The sequence below is a fragment of the Orycteropus afer genome, unplaced genomic scaffold, assembly GCF_000298275.1.
Source record: "Orycteropus afer afer isolate SDZICR_OR568_19922 unplaced genomic scaffold, OryAfe1.0 scaffold00395, whole genome shotgun sequence".
Lineage (NCBI taxonomy): Eukaryota > Metazoa > Chordata > Mammalia > Tubulidentata > Orycteropodidae > Orycteropus > Orycteropus afer.
The window spans coordinates 626751-640598 of record NW_006921982.1 but is presented as its reverse complement, the minus strand read 5'-3'; the positions used below and the strand labels follow the sequence as shown (position 1 = coordinate 640598).

General features: G+C 35.5%; 1 protein-coding gene across 1 annotated transcript in view; it reads left to right on the top strand.

Moving 5' to 3' along the window:
- SPOCK3 (SPARC (osteonectin), cwcv and kazal like domains proteoglycan 3) overlaps positions 1 to 13848 on the top strand; it is a 1090476-nt gene that overhangs the window by 1052053 nt on the left and 24575 nt on the right. Inside the window, exon 8 of the mRNA XM_007953465.2 lies at positions 8002 to 8223. Coding sequence (XP_007951656.1) covers positions 8002 to 8223 — 222 coding nt within the window. The remainder of the gene's footprint in view (positions 1 to 8001; positions 8224 to 13848) is intronic.

Genomic DNA, 13848 nt, shown 5'->3' with positions numbered 1-13848 from the left:
AGGAACTTTGGACTTGCCAGCTTCTATAAGTGTGTGAGCCACTTTCCTAAGATAAATCTCTCTCTCTCTCTCCATATATATATATATATATATATATATATATATATATAAGCTTTACTGGTTTTGTTTCTCTAGAGAACCCAGTCTAATACAACTAAGAAACAGCATTCAAAGACATATATATACTTAACAATTATCATTCTAAGAAGAATGAAAATAATGCAAGTCATAGAATTATTTCACATAATTATATTACTGATTAAAATAATTTATTATACTTTGCAAATAGATCTTTAATTGCTTTACTATCTTTGTCATCACCAGGGATGGCATATTATTATTTTATATCCACTATTTATAGAAACAGCTGATTTTTAAAAATTATTCCATTACTTCTGACTCAAAATTATTTATTTTGTGACTATATGATGATACTATCTTAGAACTCCTAAAATCACCAAATCATAGATATCCCTCCAAAAGTTCAATATAAGACAAGGAAAAAATTTTCCAAATTGATTTCATTTTCTGTTGGGAGCAACAGCAGAATCATGTTAGAAAAGTATGTGTTTTATTGAGGCTGTACTGCACTGGGAAAATCTGCTGCAAAAGGCTTCTTTAAAGTGTTAAAGAGCAAAGATGTCACTTTGAAGACTAAGGTGCACCTGATCCAAGCCATGGTATTTTCAGTAGCTTCATATGCATGTGAAAGTTGGACAATGAATAACGAAGACTGCAGAAGAACCGATGCATTTGAATTGCAGTGTTGGCAAAGAATATTGAATATACCACAGACTGCCAGAAGAATGGACAACTCTGTCTTGAAAAAAGTACAGCTGGAATTCTTCTTAGAAGGGAGGATGGCCAGTCTTCATCTAAGCTACTTTGGTCATGTTATCAGGATGGAGCAGTCTCTGGAGAGAGATATCAATGCTTGCTAAAGTAGAGGGTCAGCAAAAAGAGTAAAGACAATGGCTGCAATAATGGGCTGAAGTACAGCAATGATTATAATAGTGGCACAGGACTGGGCAGTGTTTCTCACGGTTGTACATAAGGTCTCTATGAGTTGAAATGGACTTGACTGCGCTTAACAACAACAACAATAGAGGCTATCAGAGTCATTTTATTTCAGGTTCTTCTTTATTACTCATCATTCTTAGGAACCTTGTAACTCAAACTTTGTGTACAAGGACTTCATTTAAACAACAAAATCATAGACTCACTCTATTTTTCATCTTGAGGTGAATTTTGAGGTTATTTGGGAAAAAAAAAATCCCCATAATATCTAGATGTAGACATTAAATCCTAAAGGAGGGGAGATGCTTAACCAAGGTGAGATAGTAGCAGAACACAGAGCAGAGACCTGAATTTAAGTCAGATACTTTTACATTCTTGATCTAAAATATTATTACATTAGATTCCATCAAATTCATTATTCACTGGGTAGGTTCTCTATAAGAATTTCATTTAATTTTAACATAAAGAGGTAAACTGTTAGTTCTGTATGTCAAAATTTTGCTAAATATATGTACATGTAAAATTTCTGAAATATTCTTTTATGGTGATGCTTTCATTGTACTCAAATAGAACAATAAAGATTATTGAATGTCTAATTGTACTTTTCTTTCACACTATATTAATGTGTTGTAACTAACAGGAAAGTAACATGATACATCATAAAAGCTGCATAGAATTTTTTTTTTTGAAAATGATTTGCCAAAGTAAACACGCAATTATGAAGATGTGATACAAAACCAATAATCTCTCCCTTGGATTATTCCAGGGATTCCCTATTGGTCACTCAGTTTTCACGTTTGCGTCTCTATGGAATCCCATGGCAGAAGCAAGTGTTTTCTTTTTAACATATAAATCATGTCACTTTCTGCTTATAACATTTCAATAGTTTTCCTTTGCACTTAAAATATGTTCCAGAGTATGTTTGCTATCTTCTATTACCTCACCACCCCTCCACCAGTCATCTCTAGACAGGAAACCCTAGCTGGTGAATCTCTAGATGCTTGCTTTCTGACTAGCTCCTCTAAACATTTTGTCTTACAATGCCTCTGATATACCCCTGCAACCCCAACACTGAAACTGTATCTTAAAGCAATCTATGCCTTATATTTGCATGGTTGCAGTGGCTAAGTGCTTGGCTGCTAATCTGAAGTTTGCAGTTGGAACTCACCAGACACTCTGTGAGAGAAAGATGTGGTGGTCTACTTATGTAAAGATTGTAGCCTTGGAAACAGTATGGGAACAGTTCTACTCTATCCTAAAGAATTGTTTGCATTGGAATCAACTCAAAGCAAATATTTTTTTGTTTGTTTGTTCGTTTTTGTTTTTTTCTGGGTTTCAATTTCAAATATTTTTCAATAGAACTCATTTCTCACTCTGAGAGTCAGTCAGGTGACTAAGTATATGCTGTTGTAAGGTGCCATCAAGTCAATTCTGACTCATAGTGACCCTATGTGCAACAGAATGAAACACTGCTGGGTCCAGCGGAACCCTCACAGTCCTTGCTATGCTTGAGTCCATCGATGTATCCATGTGTCACTCCATCTCATGTGAGGGTCTTCTCCTTTTTCACTCACCCTCTACTTTACCAAGTATGATATCCTTCTCCAGGGAGTGGGCCCTCTGACAACATGACTAAAGTAGGTGAGACGAAGTCTCTCTTCCAAGGAGCACTCTGGCTGCATTTCTTCTAGAACAGATTTGTTAGTTCTTTCAGCAGTCCGTGGCACTTTATTCTTTGCCAACACCACAATTCAAATGTTTCAGTTCTTCTTCAGTCTTCCTTATTCATTGTTCAACTTTCAAATGCATATGAGGCTATTGAAAAGTCCATGGCTTTTGTTGTTGTTGTTGTTGTTGTTAGGTGCCCTCGAGTCAGCTAGGACTCATAGTAATCCCACATACAACAGAACGAAAAGTGCCAGTCTCACATCATTCTCAAAATCCTTCACATACTTGAGTCCATCTTTCCAGTCACTGTGTCAATCCACCTTGCTGAGGCTTTTTTCACTAGCCTTCTACTTTAATAAGCATGATATCTGTGGTAGTTAACATTACATGTCAACTTGACTGGGCCTTGATTTTGAGTGGCTGGGCAGCTGGATATAGTCATTCCCCATGATGATACTGGTAATCAACTCCATGGTGGAATTTACTATGAGCAGCTGAGCAGTCGCCTTAGGGATGTGGTCTGCTTCCAATATATAAGAAGACACTTTGAGAAAAGTCTCTGGGTTTTTCAGCATATCTGGATGCAGTATTTAGCTGAGTCTTCATCTCGGTGGGCTACCACATTTTCTCTTGATCTTGGGACTATTTCTGGACTTCAATTAGTGGCCTACCATGCTTGATAATTTAGGGACTGCACCACTTTTCTTGTTGATCTTGAGTTTGTCACGCTCAGCAGCCACCAACTATTTGAGTTAAGAGATATGTCCAGCCTCAGTGGGCCAGGACCAAGAGGTAGAGCTGAAGCCCAAAGTTGAGAGTCCTTCACCTAGTCCCTAGAGCTGGCACTTTGAACACAGACTTCTAGCCTCCTAAACTGTAAGAGAATAAATCCCTGTTTCTCTAAAGCCATCCACTTGTGCTATTTCTGTTATAGTGGCATGTGATAACAAAAATAATAAACTTCTCAGGGAAGGATCCCTTCTGACCACATGACCAAAGGAGGTAAGACAAAGTCTGGCCATTCACTCTTCCAAAGACCGTTCTGGCTGCACTTCTTCCAGGACAGATTTTTTACTTCTTCTGACAATCCATGGTATTTTCAGCATTCTTTGCTAACACCACAATTCAAAGGTATCAATACTTCTTCTGTCTAACTTATTCATTCTCAAGCTTTCACATGCATATCGGGCCATTGAAAATACCATGGCTTTGATTAGGCACACCTTAGTTTTCAAAGTGACATCTTTGCTTTTTAACAAATGATGAGGTCTTTTGGAGCAGATTTGCCCACTGCAATACAATGTCTGATTTCTCAACTGCTGCTTCCATTGGTGTGGATTGTGATCCAAGTAAAATGAAATCCCTGACAACTTAACTCTGTTTTCCATTTATTGTGATTTTACTTATCGGTCCAGTTGTGAGGATTTTTGTTGTCTTTATGTTGATGTGTAATCCATACTGAAGACTGTAGTCTTTCATCTTCACTAGTAGTTCTTCAAATCATCTTCACTTTCAGCAACTAAGGTTGTATCATTTACATATCACAAGTTGTTAATGAGTCTTCTTCCAATCCTGATGCCATCTTCTTCTTCATATAGTCCAGCTTCTCAGGTCATTTGCTAGCATACTGATTCAATAAGTATGGTGAAAGGATAAAACCCTGACACACTTCCTTCTTGATTTTAAACCATGCAGTATCTCCTTGTTCTTTTCAAAAGACAACTTCATCTATGTCAGGTTCCTCATGAGAAAAATTAAGTGTTCTGGAATTCCCATTCTTCACAATATTATCTGTAATTTTTTATGATCCACACAATCAAATAATTTTCATAGTTAATAAAACACAGATAAACATATTTCTGGTATTCTTTGCTTTGACCCAAGCACCATCTGACATCAGCAATGGTATCCCTTGTTCCACACCCTCTTCTTATTCCAGCTTGGATTTCTGCAAGTTTTTTGTCAATATACTTCTGCAACCAATTTTGAATTATTTTCAGCAAAATTTTATTTGAGTGTGGTGATGGTATCTTTCAATAATTCCCACATTCTGTTGGGTCACCTTTCTTTGGAATGAGCACTAATATTGATGTATTCCAGTCAGTTCACTGGGTAGCCATCTTAAAGATTTCTTGGCCTAAGTGAGTTAGCACCTCCAGTGCATCATCTGTTTCTTGAAACATATCAATGAGTATTCCATCAGTTCCTGGAGCCTTGTTTTTCACAATTCCTTTAGTGCAGACTGGACATCTTCCTTGAGTACCATTGGTTCTTGATCATATGCAATCTCCTGAATGGCTGAACAGTGACTCTGCATATTTATTCTATTTTCTTTTAATGCTCCCTGAATAGTTCAATATTTTGTCCATAGAACCCTTGATTATTGCTGTTCACAGCTTGAGTTTTCTCTTCCCTTATTTAAGTTTGAGAAATGCTGAGTGTGTTCTTCTGTTTTGGTTTTCTAATTCCAGGTCTTTGCAGATTTCATTATAATTCTTTACACTGTCTTCTTGAGTCACCCTTTGAAATCTGTTCAGCAATTTTTAAAATAATTTCTTCCGTTCACTTTAGTTACTTTATGTTTAAGGGCAGGTTTCAAAGTCCATTTTGTTTTTCTTCTTCCTTTCCTGTCTTTTTGATGACTTTTTGCTTTTTTCATGTATGCTGTTCTTGATGTCATCCCACAACTCCACTGGTCTTTGATCATTGGTGTTCAATCATCAAATCTATTCTTCAGATGGCTAAGCAGATAGTCACCTGAATTTCCCCCTCTTGCAGACAGGTGTATATCTTACTAGACATTATTAAAGTCTCTATGCTAATCTTTGGGAGCTCTGGTGGCATAGTACCTAAGGCATTTGACTACTAACCAGAAGGCTGGTGGTTCAAACCCACCAGCCACTCATTGGAAGGAAGATGGGAAAATCTACTTCTGTAATGATACTGCCTCGGAAACCCAAGAAAGGGTCACTATGAGTTGGCTCCAACTCGATGGCAGTGGGTTTGGTTTGGTTTGGTTTATGCTAATCTTTAGGAGTGCTGGTGGCACAGTTACTAAGGTATTTTTGACTGCTAACCCAAAGACTGATAGTTCAAACAGCTGCTCTGTGGAAGGAAGATGGAGAAATCAACTTCGGTAAAGATTTACCACCTTGGAAACCCAATGGGGGTTGTTAGGGGTCAGAATTGACTTGATGGCAGTGTGTTTGGTTTTTGTTTCTGTTTTTGCTAATCTTTGGAGGAAAAGGAAAGCTTCTCCTCAGTAACTCTGAGTATACAACAAAAGGTGACTGCCCTCCTCTCTTGTTCACATACCCTTTTATCAATAAAGGAAAGTGTAATGCAGGTAGTCTTGTTATTCCTGAAAAATAGGATTGAAGGTTAAGATGTGATTCAAAGGCCTACCAGATCTCATGCCAAGAACCTGACTCCTTTGAGCAGTGTTGGAGCATCTGTGTATTTACTACAGATTTTTTATTCATATTATCTCCTATACATTTGACAACTTTTAGTAGTAGACAAAGGTTTCAAACAATATCTCAAAGAGCTTGTCTTTTTAAAATTAAGCTCCAGAGAATAGGGGCATACTTATGTTTTTCAACTATGCATTTCTATGGGAAAATCAGAACCTGAAAAGTACAAAGGAAAGGAATAATTTATGTCTGCTTTTTTGTTTGTTTGTTTTAGTAGGATAACTCTGCTTTGATTCTATAAACAATTTTACAAAGAAAGTAGAAATTGTCAGGAAAAAAATCTCTATTTTCTTCTTGACATTTATATGGAAATTTCACAAAAGCCTCATTTACCTATGTATCCCCATGGCATAATATGGTGATGCACATAAGGAAAACACTAAATATGTTCTGAACAAATTAATAACATAAATTCCCAAAGTCTGATAAAATTATGAATCTCTCAAGTCAAAATATGTCCTAGAATATGTACTTATTTAATTTTTAGTCTATACATGCAATTATTCTAACAATTAAAAGTATTAAAAAAGACTGTTAGCATCAAGTCAATTCCTACTCAAAGCACACTAAAATTATAAAAATAGTTTCTACAGAACATAAAATTAACTACTACATCTTACACAGAATTCTTCTTTTATGTGACTAAAGGTTTCAATCCTTTTATTGTTCCGTTTTCAGAAAATCTCCACAACTTCAAACACATCCTCTCTTCCCTGCCAGTTTACTGAGTTAATATCTCACTGTCACTTGTCATGAGTAGATAATAGCAAGTAAAATACAAACTAAATTAGTAAAGTGTGTGTTAAAATTAAGGTGAGCTTAAACCTGAAAAATAAGAATGTTGAAAGCAAATTTCAAAATACGGTTCAAAAGACTGACATTGTATCTGATGCTATGTAAGTTTCCAGCTTACCCAGAGTAACCCATTTTGACATTGTGTAGTTCTGATGCAAACTCAGTTCTGTCATCTAGCTATACCTGGCTCCTTCCAGTGCACCCTGCTGCCTCCCATTATACCATGTTGTTAATAGTAAAAACATAGTTAGCAGAGGCAGAAGACAAAATAGCCATAAAAAATTGTATGATTTTATACTTTCTTTGTTTATGGGAAATATCACAATCACCATTGTTCTGTCAAGATTCAATGTATTACTGAAGTTACTATTTGTCATGCTTTGATTTGTCATTAAAATGGTATTTTCATTGTCTTAAATAAAAATGAATTTATTCCTTTATTAATAGGATACTATTTTTCAGTAATATTTATATGCACCTACTACAATATATTAGAAGGCCTGCTGGTGGAGTGGTTAAAGTTCTTGGCTCTTAATCCAAAGGATGTCAGTTTGAACCCTCTAGCCACTCTGTGGGAGAAAGATGTAGCAATTTGATTTAATAAAGATTACAGCCTTGGAAAATCTATGGGGAAGTTCAACTCTGTTCTGTAGGGTCTCTATGAGTTGGAATTAACTCCATGAAATGAGTTTAGTACAGTAAGTGTCATGATAACCTATTTATCCAGGAGAAGCTTAAACAATAAAAATGATAGTATATAACATATGATGTAATTACTATAATAAAAATTGCCATTTAATAGATGACTAGTAAGTACCAGATGCTTTATATATTGGTAAATTAATCCTTGAAACTATTCTGTGAGGTAGGTATTATTATCCCTACTTTACTTAGAAAAAAATTATCCAAGATTAATTTAAAGCCTTACAGAGCTAATTCTTACATGAGCCTTAACTCTTAACCTAACCATAATATGTTGCTTTGTTTTGCTTGCTGCTGATGGCTTTTTTCAGATTAAGTTAATGATTTTCTGTCTTTGCTTTTTTAGGATTTGACACTAGTATTCTGCCAATTTGCAAAGATTCACTTGGGTGGATGTTTAACAGACTTGATACGAACTATGACCTGCTACTGGACCAGTCAGAGCTGGGAAGCATTTACCTTGATAAGAATGAACAATGTACCAAGGCATTCTTCAATTCTTGTGACACATACAAGGACAGTTTGATATCTAACAATGAATGGTGCTACTGCTTCCAGAGACAGCAAGGTAAATAATGAGACACCTAGAAATGCAGATAGTTGACAAGCATGCCAAATTTATATGTTCTTTTATGATGGTAGATGTTTTTCTATTTTGAATGTTTAATAAAGGAGAAAATAAACAGTATGTTGAACAGAATAACTGCTAGAGATGCAAAACATGCTCAATAGGATAAAAAAGTAATTAATACTTTATATTAATGCAATTCATTATAGTTTCCATTATGAACTGTCAAAAAGTACATTAAGATATGAGAACACAGATATTAAAAGTAATCATTAAAATTAATTTGCTATCTCCCTTGTCCATAGTGTAAAATATTTTTTTATCACTATGCTGTGGAGTATTAATGTTCTATTTTGTGATCTTACTAAATGAACCACAACATTCACCATATCATATTTTTTCTCACTTAATTTTAAAATGACTTATTCTTTCCATTTTTTTGAAATAACTTAGTTTTCTTCAAAATTAGCCAAGAAAGTGTATTAATTATTTTAAAGCAGTGAGGCAAGATGAAGGATTGGATGGATGCTAGTTCTTTATGTGTCATTTTTTATTAGAAAATGTAAACTTTTGTAAAATAGGAGTCATACTACATAATCAATTGAAATTATAATCCAAACCAAGAATGCATAAGAAAATAGATACAAAAATTACGTTATGATAAAGTTGTACAAAGCTAAGGAGAAAACTATATAGACAAATTTGGCATTAATATTAAGAACTGGGAGTTAGCCTAATGTAATATGCTGGGTATTGTCACAGCACTTTAAAATTCTTTTAAATTTTAAACTTGAAATTTTAAAGCATTTAAAACTTTAAAGAAAGAACAAATTACTTTAGATTCTACTAATAATTCTGTTTCTTGTATGGAATGCTAACCCATTATATATAGAATTTTACCATGTGAGTTACTTTTTCTTACAATAATAATAGCTTAGTAATTAGGGATTATGTGATTATCCATAGATTAATTAGTGCTGAGGCAATAGTAAGGTTTGTAGACAAGTTTAATCATTTATAAACTATTTTAAAGAAAGTTCAAAAACAGGTTTGCTTTATTAAAATGATTTAAATGAAACACACACACACACACAAATACACATTGTGGACTTTACTATTACATGTAAGCTTTCCAGGTAATTGACACTCATCTGCCAGTTTGTTGTGCTGTGCTGGCTTTTGTGTTCCTGTGATGCTGGAAGTTATGCCACTAGTATTTTAAAAATTAGCAAGTTCACATATGATAGACAGATTTCAGTGGACTAAGACACACTAGGAAGAATGACATGATGATCTACTTCTAACAAAAACTGCCCAATGAAGACCTATGGATGGTAACAGAACATTGTCTGATACAATGACAGAAGATGGCTTCCTCAGTTTGAAAGACATGCAAAATTTGTCTAGAGAGCTGCCTTCTCACAATAGAGTTGATCTCATTGCTGTGGATGGACTAAAGCTGTCAGGACCTTCATTCACTGATATGCCGTGATTTATAATGAGAAGAATCAGCTACAAACATTCGTTAATAATCAGAATGTGGAATGTATAAGGAAAAATAAAAAATGAAATGGAACCCATAAAGATCAATATCTCAGGCATTAATGAGCTAAATTATGGGTATTGAGCATTTTGAATCAGATAAAGAATGACAAATTGAAGAGGAACAGCATTGCATTCATTCATTGTCAAAAAGACCATTTCATTATCTATCCGGAAGTACTACTTATTCATTGCAAATACCTTTCTTGAACAACATAGCTGGTGACTACACAAGTGGACCTTGTTACGTGGAACAAACAGGAATTAAATCGACTATATCTGTGGTAAGAGACAACAGAGAAGCTCACTGTCTTCAATCAAACCATAGCCAGAAGCTGACTGTGGGACAGACCATCAGTTGGTTCTATGCAAATTTAAATTGACACTGAGCAAAATTAAAACTAATTCATAAGAGAGGAAGTACACCTAGATAATGTCCTATCTCAATTTAGAAATCATTTTAAGAATGGATTTGACACACCAAGCACTAATGACCAAGGTACAGATGAATTGTGAGATTATATAAAGGAAATGATGCATAAAGAAAGCAACAGGTCATTAAAAAGTAGAACTAAAGATCAAATGAATCTCAGAAAAGACTCTCTAACTTACTCTTGAACATAAAGTAGCTAACACGAATGGAAGAAATGATAATGGAAAGAGCTAAACAGAAGATTTGAAAGAAATTTCTCAAGGAGGAGAAAGTGAAGTATTTTAATGAAATATGCAAAGACCTGGAGTGAGAGAACTATAAGGGAAGAACATGCACAGCACTTCTTAAAATGAAAGAACTGAAGAAAAAATTCAAGCGTTGTGCTCCAATATTAAAAGATATTGTGGGCAAAATATTGAATGTCACAGCATCAAGGGAAGATGGAAGGAATATACAGAATCACTGTAACAAAAAGAATTGTTTGATATGCAACCATTTCAGAAAGGGGCACATTATCAAAATTGTTGGAAGATTGATTAACAACTTGTGATGTTCAGATTACAAGCCTTGTTTGATAAAAGTGAAGAGGAATTAAAGCACTTACTGATGAATATCAGACTACAGCCTTGCGTATGGATTACACTTCAAAATATAACAAAAATCCTTACAACTGTACCAATAAGCAACATTATGATCATTCAAGTTGTCAAGTATTTCACTTTACTTGGATCCACTATCAATGTCCATAGCAGCAGCAGTCAAGAAATCAACTGACATTATGCATTGGCAAATCTGCAAATGATTTCTTTAATGGGTTAAAAATCACAGTTGTCACTTTGAGGATTAAGTTGCAGTCTTCCTTACACATTGTCCAGTTTTAACATGCATATGAGGTAACTAAAAATACCATGGCTTAGATCAAGCACACCTTAATCTCCAAAGTGATATTAACTCTGGTGGTATAGTGCCAAAGGCATTTGACTGCTAACCAGAAGGCTGGCTGTTCAAACACACCAGCCACTCCTTGGAAGGAAGACTGGGCAATCTACTTCTGTAGTGATACCAACATCAGAAATCCAAGGAGGGGTTGCTTATAAGTCAGATCCAACTTGATGACAGTGAGTTAACAATTGGAGACATCTGTGGTGGTTATGTTTGTGTATCACCTTGTCTGGGCCTGGTTGAGTGGCTGGGCAGCTGATGGTAGTTATTCCCCATGATGAGACTGGCAATCAACTCCATGATGGGATTTACCACAAGCAGCTGAGTAGCTGCTTTGGGTATGTGGTCTGCTTCCCATATATAAGCAGCAGCTTTGGGAATGGTCTCTAGCCTATGGCATGCTTGGAACCTGCATGTAGCTGTGTCGCTGTTCAGCAACCTGTCATGTTCTGCTGACCTTGAGACTTACAATAGACTTAAACTAATACCCTGCTGTGTGGTTTGGTAATGACGGGACTGTGCCTTTTACTTGTCAACCTTGGAGCTTCTCAGCCTCAGCAGCCAGCAGCTGTCTGAGTGAAGAAATGCCTCTAGCTCCATTGTGCCAGGAGCAGAAGGCAGAGCTGGACCCCAAGGTTGAGGGGCTTTCATCATGCTCCTAGAGCCTGGAACTTTAAGCGAATAAACTCCTGTTTGTTAAAGTCATCCCATTTGTGGTATATTCTTGTCAGAGTGGTACTAGGCAAACAGAACATCTTTTGCAGCACATTTGTCCAATGCAAATGCATCATCTGATTTCTTGACTACTACTTCCTTGGGGGTTGATTGTGGATCCAAATAAATGAAATATTTGATAGCTGCAATCTTTTCTCCATTTATCATCATGTTGTTAATCGGTCCAGATGTGAGTATTTTTGTTTTATTTATATTGAGCTGTAATCCATACTGAAGGCTACTCTTTGACTTCACCAATTTGTGTTTCAAGTCCTCTCTACTTTTAGGAAGCAAGGTTGTGTCACCTGCATATTGCAGATGTTAATGAGTCTTCTTTCAATGTTGATGTCAAATTCTTCTTCATATAGTTCAGCTTCTCAGATTATTTGCTCATCATACAGATTGAATAATTATGGTAAAAGGATATAACCCTGATGTACTTTTTTTTTCTGATTTTAAACTATGCAGTAACCTCTTGTTCTGTTCAAATGACTGTCTTGGTCTATGTATAGGTTCTTTATGAGCACAATTAAATGTTATGGAATAGCCATTCTTTACAATGTTGTCCATAATTTATTATGATCCACACAGTTGAGTGCTTTTGCATAGTCAATAAAATACAGGCAAAGATCATTCTGGTATCATGTGCTTTCAGTCAAGATCCATATGATATCAGCAATGATACATCTTGTTCCAAGTCCTCTTCTGAATCTGGCTTATATTTTTGGCAGTTTCCTGACTATATACTTCACAACCGTTTTTTAACTATTTTCAACAAAATTTTACTTGTGTGTGGCATTAGTGATATTGTTCAATAATTTCCACATTCTGTTGGAACAACTTTCTTGTTGTTTCACCTTGGGCCCAGATAATAAACACTTTCAGTCAGTTGGCCAGGTAGCTGTCTTCCAAATTTCTTGGCATAATGAACTAAGCACCTCCAGCACTGCATTCTTTTGTTGAATCATCTCAATGGATATCCTGTCAATTCCTGAAGCTTTGTTTTTCACCAATTCCTTCAAGGAAACTTGGACTTCTTGTTCAATATCACCTATCTTTGATCATATGTTACCTCCTGAAATGGTTGAACATTGACCAAATCTATTTTTGTAAACCAATTGTATGTATTCCTTCCATCTTCTTTTGATGCTTTCTGCATTGCTCAGTATTTTGTTCATAGAATCCTTCAGTATTGCAACTCAAGGCTTGAATTTTTCTTCAGTTTTTCAGCTTGAGAAATGTTAAGCGCATTCTTCTTTTTTGATTTCCTAACACCAGGTCTTTGCACATTTCATTATAATGGTTTGCTTCATCTTTTTTGAGCCACCATTTGAAATACTCTGTTCAGCTCTTTTGCATGATCATTTCTTCCATTCACTTTAGCTACTCTCTGTTCAAGAGCAGATTTCAGATTCTCCTCCATTTTGGTCTTTTCTTCCTTTCCTGTCTTTATAATGATCCTTTGCTTTCTTCATTTATGATATCCTTGATGTCATGCCACAACTTAGCTAGTCTTTGGTCATTGGTGTTCAAAACATCAAATCTATTCTTTAGATCATCTCTAAATACCAGTAAGATACAATTAAGGTTGCATTTTGGATCTTGTGGAATTGTTTTAATTTTCTTCAGCTGCAACTTGAACTTGCATATGAGAAAATGATGGTGTATTCCACAGTTAGCTCCTGGCCTTGTTCTGACAGATGATATTGAGCTTCTCTATTATCTTCTTCCACAGATGTAGTTGATTTGATTCTCGTGTGTTCCATCTGGTGAGGTACACATGTGTAGCCAGTTTATGTGTTGAAAAAAGGTATTTGCAACGAATAAGACATTGGCCATGAAAAATTCTATCGCACGATCTCCAGCATCATTTTTATCACCAAGGCCATATTTTCCAACTACAAATGCTTCTTCTTTGCTTCCAACTTTCACATCCCAATCATCACAAATAATCAATATAACTTGATTACATGTTTGTTCAATTTCAGATTGCA